The sequence below is a fragment of the Parambassis ranga genome, chromosome 19, assembly GCF_900634625.1.
Source record: "Parambassis ranga chromosome 19, fParRan2.1, whole genome shotgun sequence".
Lineage (NCBI taxonomy): Eukaryota > Metazoa > Chordata > Actinopteri > Ambassidae > Parambassis > Parambassis ranga.
In genome coordinates, this window is record NC_041039.1 from 17,039,501 (window position 1) to 17,056,523 (window position 17,023).

General features: G+C 45.0%; 5 protein-coding genes across 5 annotated transcripts; 1 reads left to right on the top strand and 4 right to left on the bottom strand.

Annotated features, from left to right (window-relative positions):
• Positions 1–172: 172 nt before the first annotated feature.
• Positions 173–1,951, bottom strand: LOC114452230 (mannose-binding protein-like). The gene is made up of 5 exons (XM_028431425.1): positions 1,814–1,951; positions 1,409–1,606; positions 1,242–1,310; positions 843–905; positions 173–735 (listed from the first exon to the last, which is right to left on the bottom strand). The coding sequence occupies exons 1-5, from the start codon at positions 1,893–1,895 to the stop codon at positions 350–352; spliced, it is 798 nt and encodes a 265-aa protein (XP_028287226.1). The 5' UTR covers positions 1,896–1,951; the 3' UTR covers positions 173–349.
• A 1,087-nt stretch (positions 1,952–3,038) lies between these two features.
• On the bottom strand, positions 3,039–4,616 carry LOC114451692 (mannose-binding protein C-like). The gene is made up of 4 exons (XM_028430488.1): positions 4,556–4,616; positions 3,999–4,076; positions 3,836–3,901; positions 3,039–3,388 (listed from the first exon to the last, which is right to left on the bottom strand). Exons 1-4 carry the CDS (start codon positions 4,614–4,616, stop codon positions 3,039–3,041), a joined length of 555 nt encoding a protein of 184 aa, XP_028286289.1.
• An 800-nt stretch (positions 4,617–5,416) lies between these two features.
• On the bottom strand, positions 5,417–6,438 carry LOC114451693 (mannose-binding protein C-like). The gene is made up of 3 exons (XM_028430489.1): positions 6,288–6,438; positions 5,834–5,899; positions 5,417–5,760 (listed from the first exon to the last, which is right to left on the bottom strand). Exons 1-3 carry the CDS (start codon positions 6,436–6,438, stop codon positions 5,417–5,419), a joined length of 561 nt encoding a protein of 186 aa, XP_028286290.1.
• Positions 6,439–7,050: 612 nt separating this feature from the next.
• Positions 7,051–8,348, bottom strand: LOC114451694 (mannose-binding protein C-like). The gene is made up of 4 exons (XM_028430490.1): positions 8,308–8,348; positions 7,894–8,056; positions 7,516–7,572; positions 7,051–7,394 (listed from the first exon to the last, which is right to left on the bottom strand). Exons 2-4 carry the CDS (start codon positions 8,051–8,053, stop codon positions 7,051–7,053), a joined length of 561 nt encoding a protein of 186 aa, XP_028286291.1. The 5' UTR covers positions 8,054–8,056; positions 8,308–8,348.
• Positions 8,349–11,050: 2,702 nt separating this feature from the next.
• On the top strand, positions 11,051–16,798 carry irak4 (interleukin-1 receptor-associated kinase 4). Its single transcript, XM_028432247.1, has 11 exons — positions 11,051–11,376; positions 11,451–11,596; positions 11,750–11,932; positions 12,135–12,295; positions 12,371–12,435; positions 12,525–12,639; positions 12,723–12,832; positions 13,237–13,423; positions 14,366–14,428; positions 14,606–14,770; positions 16,528–16,798. Exons 1-11 carry the CDS (start codon positions 11,216–11,218, stop codon positions 16,573–16,575), a joined length of 1,404 nt encoding a protein of 467 aa, XP_028288048.1. The 5' UTR covers positions 11,051–11,215; the 3' UTR covers positions 16,576–16,798.
• Positions 16,799–17,023: the final 225 nt, after the last annotated feature.

A 17,023-nucleotide genomic window follows, 5' to 3' on the forward strand; every position in this document is an offset into this window, starting at 1 on the left:
ATAAACTGGAAATGTAAACGATTTCAGAACTTTAACTTTGTTTGTTTTTGACCGTTCAAACAACAAAATAATAGAAATGAGTGTGATAGAGAAAAGAATGAGGTGAACTGCTTTATTGCTGATGTATTGTTATATCATATATTAGTAATGCAGTCGTAATAATGCACTGAGATTAAAAAGCAGATGATAGTTTTAATGTATGTAGAGAACAGTGGGAATCAAACGGTCAGTGAATAGAAGTGTTCCTGACGTTCCCCTGAACTCCACTGTAGGCTACATGTTAATCAAAGTACGTCAGACATTATGTGTGGACCTCTGCAGCAGGATTTGCGGTGAACAGGAGCTCCTTCTAACGCTGACAGATTATGTAACTAGATGAAGAACATTCATCTGTCACTCTCCACATGCCGTCATTTTTCAGCATGGTGCAGCCTGTGCCCCGGATGGACCTGTCTGGCTGTCCTTCTGCCCATTTGGAGAAGGTCAGAGGCTGATTTTTCATATCAGCCCTAAATTTCCCCTCTGCCCATTTATTGTTCACACCGATCCAGACTCCTCTGTCAGAGTACTCCTCGAACACCTCCGTCAGGATGCTGTTCTCCTCCTCACTCTGGGGCAGAGCCAGCTCTAAGCCTCGCTGGGAGCAGAACTCCAAGGCCTTGGAGAAGGAGCCTCTCTTCTTCAGGGATACGAAGTACTTCTGACCAATCCCTCGGACAAAGTCATAACTTATAGCTGCAGGAAAATGCACAATTAAACAAGAAAAGAGAAGAAAGAAGCACTTTTTATTATGACAGAGCCCAGTCATGAAAACAAAAGGACACATTTGCCACATTACTTACCCAGCTCTAAGTTTGCAAGATTCTTCTTCACAGCATAGACGTCCGAGCACCCAAAGGCGCTACCTGGATCAAACACAGGTTGAGAAAGCTGACAATAGCTGCCATTAATATCTCAGCACCTCATGTTTTCTTTGTCTGAATGTGGCCGTTTGGAGCCTCAGTGATGGCAGCCAGCTGCTAGACTGTTGGGACCAAGTGGGGTCAGTGTGAGCAAACAACATGTAGCCAGGAACAGCCAACAAGAAATAACCTGAAATACTGCAGTGCTGTCTTCAGCTGTTATATTAGTCATAGGAGAACCAGTCAAACCCGTGGAGGCAGAATATACCTGTCAATATTGATATTGATGAGTCTAAGGCCCCTGACCATCTTGTCCAGTCTTATCATGGCTAACATTACCTTCGCTGCACATCGTTTGGCGTCCAGGAAGTCCAGGAAGTCCAGGTATTCCCACCAGTCCTTCATCCCCTGTAGAGCCAGAAAACAAATACTGTGTGTGTATAAAACAGAAACAAAAGGTTTGGTCAAAAATAATATTCTTTGTAGTCCAGAGTGATTTTTTTTACCTTGTTCACCTTTTACTCCAGGCAAACCAGGATTTCCACTGAGCCCTCTTTCCCCAGGCATTCCAGTTGCCCCAACAAAACCTGGCTTTCCCCTTGCGCCTTTAGGACCAGCAAGACACTCCTCCTGACTTCGACCACAAGGGGCCGTCAGGCAAAAGACCAACAATGACAGAAGCAGCCTCATCTTGCAGCGCAGACCTGAAAAGTGACATTTCATCAATTTTTAACAACTAACATACAAAAATCATCAACACGGCATCTCACAGCAGATTATAACAGATCAGTAGAACGTTAAACAGCTGAAGCAGATTTGTTTAAAGGTTCAGATCGATTTCAAAGATACATTTTAAAAAGTCTTTATGACATGAAATCTTCTGAACAAGTGCATGAAGTGAAAAAACTCACCGTATAACTGAGGCGTGATCTGCAGGCCGTGCTGCTTCTTCACTGCTTCCAAAGAAAAGTAAGTGAAGCGTCTGGAACTCATGTATGAAGGATTCCTTCTAAAGTAAACAGCAGATGTAACGTCTCATTTGGGAGCTGATAAGAGGAGGATAGCTCGAGTCCAGGATCCTCCCAAGTTCTCTTTCTCTCTCTGTTAAATTATGGACAGTATCTGTGAGGTCGCTGTGACCTTTGACCTCTAATCACTTCATCCAATTTATCCACAGAGGTCAAAACCATGTTTTCTGAGGTCGCAGCTTTGACCTCCAGCCATGACCGTCCCTGGCACGATGCACAAGGAACATCTGAGAAGCTTCACCGTGTACTGTGTCATAACAACACCAGACTATAAACCACCACCACCTGGCTCATAACCTGGAATGCAGCGCGATTCTGTCTCCAAACCCTCTCACTTATTAAGCCAAATGTCCACAGAATATTTCCCCAGTCTGGTTCTTGTTTGTCCACATTAACTTCAGCAAACTGCAGCAGTGTTTCTGTTTTGGAGTGGAGAGTGTCTTGCTCTGCACGCCGTGGTTCAGCTTTGTTTTCATTTCTTTATGCTTGGTTTCTACAGGTATTCTAGCATTTTGTATTTTCCAGGGTTTTGGTTACGTTTCCTGTTTTATTTTGAAAGGTTTGCTTATTCATTATGTTTTACTTCCTCCATCTGTGGTTACCTGCCCTGGCCTGACAGTGTTCTCCCGTGTGTTTGAGTCCTCTGTCCTTGTCGGTGCGTCCTGTGTCCGTGTTGGGTTCTCCCGTGTTCCTGTTTGCCACCTCTGATGGTTCCGTCGCTGTTCCTCTGCGTTGTACCTGTGTCTCCTGGCGATTTGTGTTTTTGGGTTTGTCCCGCTCAGCTCTTTGTTTGGGTTAGCTTATCCTTGCTGCCTCAGTTAGCCTCTTTTCATCTGTGTTTTTGGTAAAGCTCGTTTTTTTTTGTTTAAGACTTTGTCTGCATTTGGGTCTGAATCTCAAAATGTTCTCTGATCTGGGTGAAGTGTTTGCAGGCAAACCCACTAGTTCATCCTGTCATTGAAATAAATGGAAACATGTTTCAGATACTTTGTTGTAGCATAAGTTTTAATAATTCATTGCTGCTAAATAAAGTCATAGCAAAATGCAAATTCAATGTGATATAACTGATTCATTCATCATCACTATCAAACATGGGATAGCAAAGAGTTTATGAAGTCTGACAGACGATGTAAGCACTCAGGAAGCAGTCGCGTGTCATTCTCCAGATGCCGCTTTCCGTCAGCACAGTGCAGTGTGAGGCCTGGACAGATGTGTATGCCTGCCCCTCGCCCCATTTGGTAAAGATCAGATTATTGCTGTTGTTCACGTCGAGCCAGGCTGCTTCGTCACCTTCACCAAACACTTCAGTCAGGATGGTGTTCTCCTCCTCGTTCTGAGGCAGAGCCAGCTCAAAACCTTCCTGGGAGCAGAACTGGACAGCCTTCGAGAACGAGCCTCTCTCCTTGAAGGATACAAAGATTTTCTGTCCAACGCTCCGGACGAAGTCAAAGTTTATCACTGGAAAAAGGAAAAACAGCCCGCAGCCAAAATCAGGAACACATCGTCAATCAAACACTTTGATGAATTTACTGTTGTACGTTGAAAAACATACAGTTCATCCTCACCAGGATGATGTCACATGAGGTCAAAAAGGCGGATGTGAGAGTATTTCTTTACCTAATCCCTTGTTTTTAATCCAAATCTCAACCAGTACTTTCTAATTTGCCAAAATCCACCTGGATTTAAACATGAAAGTGAAACTGGAATGGTTCGTGGTGTAAGGGGACTCCTTGGACTTGTGTGGATTTACTGGTCCCATGTTAAGATGATGTCGCCCAGTATGTTGGGACGTAGATTATTTGTTAGGTTTTGTTTGTTAATTTAATTTTAGTGAAGCTCATCCTGAAGTTCTTTTCTGACTTGTCGTCGCCATGCATGCCATCCATTCACCATAGCGCTTCTTACCGAGGTCTAACCTGGCAATGGTCCTCTTTAAGGCTTCAACATCACGGGCAACAGGACCACCGAGATCTGGATTAAGATAAAGACACAAATAAATATACAAATAAAATACATAATATATGTTATTGCAATTTGTAAACTGCAAATATGTCACAACCTATTGTACAGTGTTTAGGCAGTCCTGGGGATCCAGGTGCTCCAGGTGCTCCAGGTATTCCCGGTGGTCCTAGTGGTCCAGGCACTCCTGGGCATGCAGTGTTCAAATGAGAAAAAGTAAATATAGAAATTCAGTGTAACTGAAATTTTGGTCTGAGGGTGGCATCAGATAAAAGAAAACAGAAAATTCTTCCTTCCATCCACAAGGGGGCGCCTAAAGCTCAACACAAGGGTAGCGAACCAGGGTTGGAGGGAAAGTAGAGACACACACGGACAACAATGCAGGACTTCCAACCAGATGACCTCATTTCAGTTTGATCTACGATTGATTGGTTCTCAGTTACCATGGTTACAAGTCCTCCACCCAGTATACATTTCTCTGTGGGTAAAGGACTTCTATTAAAATCTGAAAAGCTGCACACACACGGCTCTCAGACACCTGTGTGTGACTCCCCCCACTAGAAATGAGCCCCAGCCTGAAGAGCACACAGACAGTGTGGAGAATCCCTCCACTCCACAACCAAGCCTGGACAAAATGCTGCACTTCCTATGGTCCATCTGCTTCACCTGGTTCTCCTCCTTCTCCGACCGGTCCTGGTAGTCCTTTTGATCCTGGGGGCCCTTTCATTCCTATGTAAACAACGTCAGCACAGTCTGTAGGAACCAGCAGGCAGAGGGTGCAGAAAAGGACATGCAGCCTCATTGTCTGAGCGTAGAACTAAAAACAGCATGAAAATAATGATCATCTTGTTTCTGTATGAAAACAGAGTAACATCAATCAATGGCTGATTGACATGAACACTGTTAATCTAGCATTAATTACTCATTAAAATACTGAACTCACGGTCCAAACAGGAAGGATCTCGGCTGCTTCTTTACTTTCCCCAAGCACAAAGTGGCAAAGAAAATACCTCAGAAAGTTTTGAGAGATCCAGCTCAGGAGAAAATGGAAAACAGTTGGGAATATTTAATATGACCCACATGAACAGAGTCCACATGGTTCTGAGAACAAAGAGCCCCATATTTTGAGCTGAAGCTTTTGTTTGAAGTGTCACGAAGTTTCTGACGAGAGAAAAGGATTCAGGCTGAATGGGACGTGTGGATACAACAGCAACACTTAAATGTGGTCGTAATACATAATCTGCTTTTCTCTGATGTCATGGAGATGTCAGGTTCGTCAGATGTATTAAAAAGAGAAAGAATCCCCTTCTGCTTCATTTTAAACAAGTCCAAACTAAGCACTGACAGATTTAAGCAAAGCCTGCAGCAACAGGCAGGGTTCAAATATACAGTATACATTATACTCTCCTGTAAAAATAACCTTTATTTTTTCCATGTTAACTTCTGATCACTTCTAATAAATGGGTTGTCTGAAAAATCCGACACGCAGAGAGACAGAATAAACGTGTGCTTTGTATCCAACACTTTCTATATCTGACAAACAATGTAAGCATTCAGGAAGCAGTCATGCGTCGCTCTCCAGGAGCCATCTTCTGTCACCACGGTGCAGCCTGAGTCCAGCACGGATCCGTCCGGCTGCCCTGGTCCCCATTTGGTGAAGGTCAGAGGTGGTTCTTTTACGTTGATCCAGGCCATTTTGTCGGCTTCGCCGAACACCTGGGTCAGTTTTCTGTTCTCCTCCTCGTTCTGGGGCAAAGCCAGCTCTAAGCCTCTCTGGGAGCAGAACTGGACCGCCCTCTGGAACGGGCCTCTCTCCTTGTTGGACACAAAGTATTTCTGTCCCACTCTCCGCACACAGTCAAAGTTTATAGCTGGAGAATAAAGAAGTCATATTTACTAAAATAGTGTCCTCACCTGAAGCAACCTCCAGAATAGGATACTCACCCTGGTCTAACTTAGCCATGGTCTTCTTTAAGGCTTCAATGTCCCAGGCAACAGGGCCGAGGTATTCTGGATCAAGCAAAGTAAGCTTAGTTAAATGTGTCCCTGAGCTCCTCTAGAATGTGTAGATGGTGTGACCCACAATAAACGGTATGAACTGTGTCCAGTAGCTGAGCTGTGATGTGTGTATCCTCACTAATCCTAAATTACCTTGTTTACACAGAAGCATTGTTCCAGGTTGTCCTTGAGGTCCAGGTATTCCATGATGTCCCTGATAACCTATTGGTCCTGGGTAGCCAGAGGCCAAAAAAAAGGACAAGAAGGCACTGTGTGAATGGGTCGAAACACACCTCAAAGCCTGAGGGGTGACCATGTTCAAATCTGTGACACACATCACACCACGCTTCAACACAGCCACATGACCGTGTCATCCACAGGAAGCTTTCTATGGTTTTACCAGGAATTCCCGGTGGTCCCGCTGGTCCTGCTAAACCAGGTGTTCCTTGATTCCCAGATGGACCGGGCATACACTTCAAAGGAAGACCTGGACTGCTACTGTCAGCAAGAGCCAGCAGACTGAAGATGCAGAGCAGGAGACACGGCGCCATCTTCTGACAGCCGGTTAGTCTCAGAAGTAGTTTACGTCTCCTATCGTCTTCAAATTAAATTAACAAACTGAGTTTTTAGCATGTTTAAATAAAAAATGATTAAAAACTCAACTCACAGTTCAAACAGGGAAGAGCTCTGAACCTGCAGCGTCGTCTTCTTCCTCCAAATGCAGCTGTGTACCGCAGTCAAACATCCAGCTCGGAGGAAAATGGGAAACAGCAGCACGAGCAAAGCAGAACCAGAGAGTCCACATGGTCTGAGAACACAGAGGCAGGATGCTAGCAACAGATTTCTTAAAGAAACTTGTGTTATGTTCAGAGTAAATGTTGCACAGTCAGCATTGTGACCAGCTGCCAAACCTTGACACATGTGTAGTCGTAGAGAGGTGCCATTATGGGGAACAGTAATTCTATTGTGAGGTTTCATTTGTGAGGACAGAGCCGACATACAATAACTGGATCATCTGGAGTCTTTAATACATGAACATCTGAACTTTATTATGGCATATGCTGTCAGGACACACTCATGTTGTCACACCACAGATCAAAGTAAAGGCTGCAGGATGGTTGAGGTCCGACACGCAGAGAGAATAAACGTGTATCCAACACTTTCTATATCTGACAAACAATGTAAGCATTCAGGAAGCAGTCATGCGTCGCTCTCCAGGAGCCGTCTTCTGTCACCACGGTGCAGCCTGAGTCCAGCACGGATCCGTCCGGCTGCCCTGGTCCCCATTTGGTGAAGGTCAGAGGTGGTTCTTTTACGTTGATCCAGGCCATTTTGTCGGCTTCGCCGAACACCTGGGTCAGTTTTCTGTTCTCCTCCTCGTTCTGGGGCAAAGCCAGCTCTAAGCCTCTCTGGGAGCAGAACTGGACCGCCCTCTGGAACGGGCCTCTCTCCTTGTTGGACACAAAGTATTTCTGTCCCACTCTCCGCACACAGTCAAAGTTTATAGCTGGAGAAACAGAGACCGCGTGCAGTGTCAGTTAGTATGAAGTGCACAGTTGTATGTTCATGGATTTCATACGCATTTACTCCATGTGACACTAACTTGTTGTCCTTGAATAAACACTTACCCAGACCGAGCCGTGCAGCGGCCTTCTGCAGGGCTCTAACATCCTGGCCAACAGGATCTGGATGGAACAAGATAAAGGAGCACTGCCTTGTAGCAGGTACAATGAAAACATAGAAATGGAACGACTGTAATTTCAAAAAGTTCCAAAATACTTCACCTCTTCCACACATTACAACTGGTCCAGGTGCTCCAGGTAATCCAGGTCTCCCACGAGGTCCCGTCGGACCCTGTTTTCCTGGTTACCCAGGGTCCAAATTAGAAACATGATTAAAAACGCTGGAAGAGCTAAAGATCTTGGCAGAAACGTTGTTTTTGTTTTGTTAATAATGAACATAAAGGAACGCCCAGTGAAAGAATTACTGCCAGAGAAAACCATCACCTGGAGGACCTTTAGCACCAGGAGGTCCACGTGGTCCGTTAACACCTGGAGGACCAACATGTCCCTTTGGACATCGTGGGTCAAACATGTGCCCTGAAAGTTCAGCACGGCCGGGAGGAGCCATCAGGCAGAAGATGAGGAGGAGGGGACAGAGCCACATGTCCTGAAACAGACCTGAAATCTCAAGCTCATAGGAGGGACTGGAGATCAGTCCAGACTAGTTACAACCCCTAACCAGGAGGGTAGGGACTGGAGATCAGTCCAGACTAGTTACAACCCCGAACCAGGAGGGTAGGGACTGGAGATCAGTCCAGACTAGTTACAACCCCGAACCAGGAGGGTAGTCCGCCGTGTCGTTAATAATTCAGATGAACAACATTAATCTGAATCATTCAATCAATAAAAAGAACTTACAGTCCAAACAGGAAAGAGGTCGGAACTCACAGCTTCTTTCTCCAGAGGGGAAGAGAGAGACGTTCAGTCAACGATGCAGCTCAGAGGGAAATAAGGACCATGACTCACACAGAGCAGAACCAGAACCAGAACCATCTGAGAACAGAGGCAGGATTCTACTAACAGACTTCCTTCCTTCCTTTCTTCCTTTGTTCCTTTGTTCCTTCCTTCCTTCCTTCCTACCTCCCCCCTTTCTTTCTCTTTCTTTCTTTCTTTCTTCCTTCCTTCCTTCCTCCCCCCCCTTTCTTTCTTTCCTCCTTCCTTCCTTCCTCCCTCCCTCCCCCCTTCTTCCTTCCTTCCTTCCTTTCTTTCTTTCTTTCTTCTTTCTTCCTTCCTTCCTTCCTTCCTTCCTTCCTTCCTTCCTTCCTTCCTTTCTTCTTTCTTTCTTTCTTCTTCCTTCCTTCCTTCCTTCCTTCCTTCCTTCCTTCCTTTCTTTCTTTCTTTCTTCCTTCCTTCCTTCCTTCCTTCCTTCCTTCCTTCCTTTCTTTCTTTCTTCCTTCCTTCCTTCCTTCCTTCCTTCCTTCCTTCCTTCCTTCCTTCCTTCATTCCTTCTTCCTTTCTTTCTTTCTTCCTTCCTTCCTTCCTTCCGTCCTTCCTTCCTTCCTTCCTTCCTTCCTTTCTTCCTTCCTTTCTTTCTTTCTTTCTTTCTTCTTCCTTCCTTCCTTTCTTTCTTTCTTGCTTCCATCCTTCCTTCCTTTCTTCCTTCCTTCGTTCCTTCGTTCCTTTCTTCCGTACTTTGTTTATTCTTTCTTTCTTGCTTCCTTCCTTCCTTCCTTCCTTCCTTCCTTCCGTCCTTCCTTCCTTCGTTCCTTTCTTCCTTCCTTTCTTTCTTTCTTTCTTTCTTGCTTCCTTCCTTCCTTCCTTCCTTCCTTCCTTCCTTCGTTCCTTTCTTCCTTCCTTCCTTCCTTTCTTTCTTTCTTCCTTTCTTTCTTTCTTTCTTGCTTCCTTCCTTCCTTCCTTCCTTTCTTCCTTCCTTCGTTCCTTCGTTCCTTTCTTCCTTCCTTTCTTTCTTCCGTCCTTCCTTCCTTTCTTTCTTTCTTTCTTTCTTTCTTTCTTTCTTTCTTTCTTTCTTTCTTTCTTTCCTCCTTCCTCCTCCTCCTTCCTTCCGTCCTTCCTTCCTTCCGTCCTTCCTTTCTTCCTTCCTTCCTTTCTTCCTTTCTTCCTTCCTTCCCTCCTTCCTTCCTTTCTTCCTTCCTTCCTTTCTTTCTTTCTTCCTTCCTTTCTTTCTTTCTTCCATCCTTCCTTCCTTCCTTTCTTCCTTCCTTTCTTTCTTTCTTCCTTCCTTTCTTTCCCCCTTCCTCCTCCTCCTTCCTTCCGTCCTTCCTTTCTTCCTTCCTTCCTTCCTTTCTTTCTTTCTTTCTTTCTTTCTTTCTTTCTTTCTTCCTTCCTTCCTTCCTTCCTTCCTTCCTTCCTTCCTTTGTTCCTTCCTTCCTTCCTTCCTTTCTTTCTTGCTTCCTTCCTTCCTTCCTTCCTTTCTTCCTTTCTTCCTTCCTTCATTCCTTCGTTCCTTTCTTCCTTCCTTTCTTTCTTTCTTTCTTGCTTCCTTCCTTCCTTCCTTCCCTCCTTCCTTTCTTCCTTCCTTCGTTCCTTCGTTCCTTCGTTCCTTCCTTCCTTTCTTCCTTCCTTTCTTTCTTTCTTTCTTCCTTTCTTTCTTTCCTCCTTCCTCCTCCTCCTTCCTTCCATCCTTCCTTTCTTCCTTCCTTCCTTTCTTTCTTTCTTTCTTCCTTCCTTCCTTCCTTCCTTCCTTCCTTCCTTACTTCCTTCCTTTCTTCCTTTCTTCCTTCCTTCCTTTCTTTCTTTCTTCCTTCCTTCCTTCCTTCCTTCCTTTCTTCCTTCCTTCCTTCCTTTCTTTCTTTCTTCCTTCCTTCCTTCCTTCCTTCCTTTGTTCCTTCCTTCCTTTCTTCCTTCCTTTCTTGCAAAATAGTTTTCTTCTCCACAGCTTCAAAGTGGATCCGCTTTCCGCCTTTGTTGAGCTCAACAGTTGTTCCTCCTCATGTTCTATAATAGAACCCTTAGTCTTGTCATACTGATGACGGCACCCTCAGTATCTGTGGTAGTATCTGTGGGAAGGATACTTTTAAAAAGTATTCAGTTACAGAATACAGGTTGTGATGGAAGCTGTGCCAAGACAGAAAGGGCAGAATACATCTAACCTCAGGAGCACACTTCTATCTCTAATCTGTGTTTGGCTGGATAACAATCAACACTCTACAGGGTGTACTGGCTGCTGAAACTTCAGCCCAACATTTTCGCTCTTTTATCTTTAGTATTGACACTTCTGGTAAATATTTAGCACTTTTCATTTACTTTTTATAACCCTTTATTACAAGACAGCTGTGATGATGAGCCTTTTGTCCATTTAAACAAAGGGAGGGAGGTGAGGGCTACAGGAAGACTCTGTTTTCTGTTTCGTTCATGTGTAAATGTCTAATATTATCCATACATGCTAATAATAAACAGACATACAACATGTCTGTTTCCTGTAATACCAGTATCAACATTTCTAGACATTCATATGTATATAAATGTCTGGAAATTCTGATTCCTGTGGTCCTTTAGTTTAAGCAGGTAACCAGGTTTCCCTGTTTATTACAGACTCCACATCCCTTTATTGGCCGCTAGAGGGCACCGTGTTTCTCTCTCTACTCATGCGGAACCACACACACCGCATGATGGGCGGAGACTTTTATTTTGACAGTCCCGCTGTGTGTTACGTTTGGGGAAGTTGCCCAATATCGGAAATAACAGTTTTTCACTGGGCAGCTTTTCTTCTGTTCTTCTCCTATAACCGTGTGCACTCAGGCGACATGTTGTCCCCCTGACCGTCAGGTAACAACAGCCGCAGGTTCGAACAGTTTCCCCTCGCAGCATGGATCATTCGGTAACTTCCGCTACTTATATTCGCAACCTCGGTTTACGTTTACGCCGGAAGTTGTGCGACTTTTTGGATCCTTATGACAGGTGGAAAGATGTCGTCGGCTCCATACGGAAGCCGAGCGGGGAGCCGATGTTCAATCAGCATCACGTCAGGTGAGACAGGGACAACAAGAGCTTCCGTGTTTGTTTTTTTATTGCATTTAATTCGTGTGTGTGTGTGTGTGTAGGAGATACCAGGGTATGCTTTTGCAGGGCCGCAGCCCCACGGAGGAGCTGCTGAACGACTGGGGGACCACCAACAGCACCGTGGGGGACCTTGTGGACATTTTGAAGAGTCACAAGTTGCTGGCTGCAGCAAGTCTTCTGCTACCTGGTATCAATAGTTCTTAAACGACTCTACAGTAACATTTGATCTAAAAAAAAATACACACAGGTCACAAAAACAGATAAGTGAACTGTTATCATGTATGCTGTGCAGCGGGTCTTCATCAGCCTCTTAACTTATTATATGTGTGTGTCTTTGCAGTGGAAGATGCCGCTGTGACAGTGCTGGTCCCTGCAAGAGAAAATAACAACAGCACCCTTCCAACCAGGCTTGTGGGCGAGAGGGAGACGCAGCACAACGCTCCAACCAGGCTGCTGGGAGAGAGCGGGACCCCCGACAGCTCTGCTCAGCAACCGGTGGAGGACACCGAGCCGGAAGACACAGGTAGCAGGACGATGTAGGGTGTTATCTGCTACCAGATCCAGTGTGGAGATCCAGAGAGGGGCGCCAGCACAGAGGCCAAGCAATGAGCAGCTGTGTTAGTGTTGTGGTTTTGGAAATGAATGCCTTGTGAGTTCACATAGTCGGCCAGCAGGTGGCAGCGCCGGCTTTTAACCACAGCCTGCTCTCTGCTGTCTCTCATCAGGTTTCTCCAGCTTCCTGTATAGTGACCTTATGAGGATTACTGGGAACTTTGACGACCGCTCCATGTCAGAAGGTGGCAGCCGGCTCGGAGAGGGAGGCTTCGGGACCGTCTACAAAGGTCTCCTCAACAACACCCCTGTAGCAGTGAAAAAACTCAACCCAGTGAGTGGAAATTGGTTTCATACACCAAACCTCTGTTAAATGATAACACAGCAGGCTGCTCCCATTCTCATTTAGATCGAGGACTTTCCAATGGACAAGTTGCAGGATCAGTTCAACCAAGAGATCCAAACTCTGAAAATGTAAGTGTCATACATGTAGCTGTCAGTGACACACATGCGGAGCTTCATACATTTGCATCTTCAGGCCTGATTTGATGTCTCATCCACAGGTTGAAACACGAGAATTTGGTGGACATGGTCGGATTTTCCTGTGACGCTGAGCACCTGTGTTTAGTCTACTCCTTCATGGCTAATGGCTCTTTGCAAGACCGATTGGCTTGCTTGGTAAACACCGTCAGTCTGCACTCCATTACCACAGCTGCACACAAAGGGCTTCATGTTTTTTTGTTTTTTTTTATCCCTCTTAGGATGACAGTGCTCCGCTGTCCTGGAAACGGAGGTGCTTGATAGCAGAAGGGGCAGCGAGAGGTTTGGAGCATCTGCACTGCAACCATCATATCCACAGAGACGTTAAGAGGTACACAGACAGAAGTCTGTCTGCACAGCAGTCCTGTAATCATGCAAACCTGTAGTTTTCAGGGGTAGCATCACTGTAAAAGAACAATGAGTTCACAGAAAAGCAAACAAAGATCTTCTGCTGTTATTGTATTGCATTGTTGCTTTTAACAGTGTATTTGCTTGTTACAACACTCAAAGAGTTCAGGTGCTTGGATTGGAATCAAAGCCTGTGTAGTTTTTGTTGAGGATGTTGGTAGAAAACTAGCAGGAAACGCACAACTCTCCTACACAAAGAGGTGATGTCAGCAGCCGCTTATTTACATGTAAAGCTACAAAGAGTGAGACAGGATAAACCAGCAGGATATATACATGTAGAAAAAATGATCCGTGAACAAAGTCTGACCAAACCTTTTACTTTTTAAGTGCAAACATCCTTTTAGATGAAAACTTGGTGGCAAAAATCTCAGACTTTGGATTGACGAGAGCCTCGGCCAAGCGCACCTCAGCCACCATGATGACAGAGAGGATTGTGGGTACTCGTGCCTACATGGCACCCGAGGCGCTGAGAGGAGAGATCACACCAAAGTCTGATGTCTTCAGTTTCGGAGTGGTACGCTCTGTGCAGACACTGCAGCGGGACTGTAACACACTCAGCAGTTTAACCGAAGGACTCACACACAGACACACACACACACAGACACACACACACACGCACGCACACACAGACAGACACACACGCACACACACAGACACACACGCACGCACACACAGACAGACACGCACACACAGACAGACACACTCACGCACGCACACACACAGACACGCACGCATGCACACACACAGACACACATGCACGGACACACACGCGCACACACACACAGACACACACACACACACACGTTGGGGGATACAGTTCTTCCCCTTTTGTGAAAACACAGCTCTGTACTGTGTATCATCAGTATCCTGTTGTGTGAGCGTCCACTGTGACATGACTGTATAAGACTGTCAGGCCTTCACATTGTTGAGCATACAGAACATAGACTCATGTTCCTATTAGAGCAGCTGTCAGTGAACTGTTACAGCCATGTGATTACCCGAGCCTGTTATGCCCGGTATGTAGGAGTATATAGAATGGTAATAACAGTCACCATCTGGTATGTGTGAATGGCTGTCTGGAGTTATTGGTGACAAATCACCCTGACTTGCCTTTCTTTCTTTCTTTTATTGCTCATCATGCAAAACCGGTATGGTCTTATCTAAATCTGTTGAATCAGTGCTGTTTATACACCTACCTATATACCTGGAGAGGCTCTTGCGCTTCTCCACTTTTATCACGCCCACAATAAATTCCGACCAATCACAGCATGGTTGCCGCACAGCCTTGAAAGACAAAGTTCGGCCCGGACCTTGTGCACAGGAGTGCGGATCAGCGGGCGGTCAGAGACAAAAAAATGACGTCATTTTGTGGGCGTAACGTCTGCAGGGGGGAAAAATGTCTTTGTCTCGCGGAGTATGGATCCAGCTTAACCCCGTCTCTCCCTGCCATCCACAGGTGTTGTTAGAAATACTGTCTGGACTTTTACCAGCTGATGATAGCCGTGAGCCACAGTTCTTGGTAAGATGCAGTTTGCTTTTGCTGCTTATTAATGTTTATCAGCCAGTAGAGAAACAGTTGACTTGTGTTTGACACACACACACACACACACACAAATACACACACACACACACCTTTCCCTTTGATTGATGGTAAAAATTCAAGTAGCGGTGCTTTCTCCGTTCCTCCCTCTCTTAGATGGAGATCGTGTATGATATAGATGATGAAGACGAGGAGCTGACTCTGGAGGCCTTTATGGACAAAAAGATGAGAGACTGGGAGCTGAGCCAGGCCGAGTGTATCTACACGTTGGCTTGCAACTGTCTGCATGACAGGAAAAACAGACGGCCCCTCATGAAACAGGTACAGTGAGGAAAGACACCAGCAGATCTTAAAGTGTGTCAGCTGCACACATTTATTTATGTCACCTTAAACTACATAGATTGGTCAGAGCCTGAAATGTGCTCATTAAAAGAGAAGCATGAGGTCATTTTGTCCAGGAGAAGACATTCTGACTCCAGCACACGACACACAAAAGGTGTGCAGTCATGGTTACCTGGCTCAGGGAGTGGGTGTATTAAGCACTCATAGCATGATAATAGATTAGATTATTTATATTTATTTATTTTTTTTTTTTTTTTTAGATACTGTATTAATCCCAGAGGGAAATTCGTTACGGCTGCTGCACAAGCAGTGTCATACAATGACTAGCAAGGCGCGCCACAGGCTAGGGTGAAGTGTCTTGCCCAAGAACACACAACAGTGACTAGGGAGGAGTTGGGATCGAACCACCAACCTTCCGGTTATTGGACAACCCTGCTATCCCACTGCGCCACTGTTGTCCCCAATAGCTGACTATTGTTTGACCTCTGGTGTGTGTGAATTCAATGTGAACATGTGGAGGACTGTCTGCAATAATACATCCCGTCTCCGGTGTTTAATGTTGCAGTCGAGCCGCTGAAAACGCTGTGATCAATACTGGGATTAATTCTTAATATGCAGGCTTCAGCACCTTTTGCGGCAGATATTCTCCTCTCCTGTGCGCCGTGTTTTGAGACTAATTTTAAAGTGGGCGTGGCCAAAGTCAAAGTATAATTTTCTTCCCGGAGCGCTGAGAGCAAAAACAAATTTCTCTGTTCTCGTGGAGTATGTAACCAGCTTTAGGGTTACAACTAGGGTTAGGGTTAGAGTAAGGAAGGTCGCAGAGTTGTGGTTCAATGTTTGATGTATTTGTATCACTGAGACCATTACAGATATGTCTCCCTCGAGGCTCTACGTCTTACAATGGCTGAGAACCTAACCCCAGCTCTGCGTTAGGGTTAGGGTTAGCATTAGGGTTAGAGTATGGAAGGTTGCAGAGTTGTGGTTCAAAGTTTAACGCATTTGGATCACTGAGACAATTGCAGAAATGTCTCACTTGAGGCTCTAAACCTCACGACTGCTGAGAACCTAACCCTAGCTCTGTATTAGGGTTAGGGTTAGGAAGGTCACAGTGAGCAGAATGCGTTAAACTTTGAACCACAACTCTATGACCCTAACCCTAGTTGTAACCCTAACCCTAACCCTAATGCAGAGCTAGGGTTAGCATCTCGTCGTGAGTGCTAAAGCCTCAAATGAGACATTTCCCTAATGCTCTCAGTGAGGCGACTGTGACCTTCTGAACTCGGCGCTCCAAAAAAGGAAATGACATCATTCTTTGAGCGCTTGTTCAGCAGAACTTTTTTCTCGGTCGGGTGCAAGAACTATCGTGTGATTTGTTGGAATTGTAGAGTGGGTGTGGCCAATGTCAAAGTATATTTTTCTTCTCAGAGCACTGAGAGCAAGAACAAATTTCTCTGTTCTCGTGTAGTATTAAAATTAAAATTTGGGGGGGGAAAATGGGGAAATTGCTTAGAGCCATACACCAGTGAGTACACTGGAGGCTATGCTGTTAAGGTGTCTTGCCCAAGGACACACACCAGTGACTAGGGAGGAGTTGGGATCAAACCACCAACCTTCTGGTTACTGGACAACCCTGCTCTACCACTGAGCCACTGCTGCCCGTATGTGACAAGCTTAAGAACCGCTTTTTCCAATTTTTGCTTACAAATGTCTATTGACTTCATTTTCTGTGTTGACAGGTTCTTCTAGAGATTCACGGAGTGGTCAAAAGCATTTCACTGACATAGAAGTGAGCCGAGGATTCCCGAACCTGCTCCGGTTGTACAGACTGATATTTTCTCAGCAGTTTCTGAAAGTATGGGGAGTTATTTCCCGTCAAAATCTTGTAATGATGAACATATTTTTAATGTTTGCAGGCACATTAGGTCAAATCTGTTGTTTGTGTTACTAAGTGTTTTTATATCAAGACAGTGTAAAAAGCATTAAATAAATTAGACCACATGATTTAAATATTTTATTTTTCCTCTTTAAAAGAAAGATTTGTAAGAAAACAAATAAGACCAAACAAGATTTTTTTTCTATTACAATGACACCGTATGAAGATAAAGGGTTTGTCCCTTCAAACATGAGGAGAGCTTAGTAGTTTGCCTAATATTAAATCAGTAGACCAGTGGAAGTGGCAACATTTTGATCAGGTACTTCTAGTATTCCCTTTCCTTTATCTGGTAGCTCGGC

Bases quoted from the DNA above. Each gene is read 5' to 3' on its own strand.
- LOC114451693 (XM_028430489.1), bottom strand. From the start codon at position 6,438: ATGGCGCCGTGTCTCCTGCTCTGCATCTTCAGTCTGCTGGCTCTTGCT. The intron at 5,900-6,287 runs GTAAAACCATAG...TGCTTGATCCAG, and splicing joins GGGACCACCGGGAATTCCTG to AATACCTCGGCCCTGTTGCC. The intron at 5,761-5,833 runs GTGAGTATCCTA...TTTATTCTCCAG, and splicing joins CATGGCTAAGTTAGACCAGG to CTATAAACTTTGACTGTGTG.
- LOC114451694 (XM_028430490.1), bottom strand. From the start codon at position 8,053: ATGTGGCTCTGTCCCCTCCTCCTCATCTTCTGCCTGATGGCTCCTCCC. The intron at 7,573-7,893 runs GTGATGGTTTTC...TGTTCCATCCAG, and splicing joins TGGTGCTAAAGGTCCTCCAG to ATCCTGTTGGCCAGGATGTT. The intron at 7,395-7,515 runs GTAAGTGTTTAT...CTGTTTCTCCAG, and splicing joins CGCTGCACGGCTCGGTCTGG to CTATAAACTTTGACTGTGTG.
- LOC114452230 (XM_028431425.1), bottom strand. From the start codon at position 1,895: ATGAGTTCCAGACGCTTCACTTACTTTTCTTTGGAAGCAGTGAAGAAG. The intron at 1,311-1,408 runs GTAAAAAAAATC...CTGGCTCTACAG, and splicing joins TGGAGTAAAAGGTGAACAAG to GGGATGAAGGACTGGTGGGA. The intron at 906-1,241 runs GTAATGTTAGCC...TGTTTGATCCAG, and splicing joins CCAAACGATGTGCAGCGAAG to GTAGCGCCTTTGGGTGCTCG.
- irak4 (XM_028432247.1), top strand. From the start codon at position 11,216: ATGGATCATTCGGTAACTTCCGCTACTTATATTCGCAACCTCGGTTTA. The intron at 12,436-12,524 runs GTAAGTGTCATA...TCTCATCCACAG, and splicing joins GAGATCCAAACTCTGAAAAT to GTTGAAACACGAGAATTTGG. The intron at 12,833-13,236 runs GTACACAGACAG...TTACTTTTTAAG, and splicing joins ATCCACAGAGACGTTAAGAG to TGCAAACATCCTTTTAGATG.
- LOC114451692 (XM_028430488.1), bottom strand. From the start codon at position 4,616: ATGAAAGGGCCCCCAGGATCAAAAGGACTACCAGGACCGGTCGGAGAA. The intron at 4,077-4,555 runs GTGAAGCAGATG...CTGCATGCCCAG, and splicing joins CGGAGAAGGAGGAGAACCAG to GAGTGCCTGGACCACTAGGA. The intron at 3,389-3,835 runs GTAAGAAGCGCT...TCCTTTTTCCAG, and splicing joins CATTGCCAGGTTAGACCTCG to TGATAAACTTTGACTTCGTC.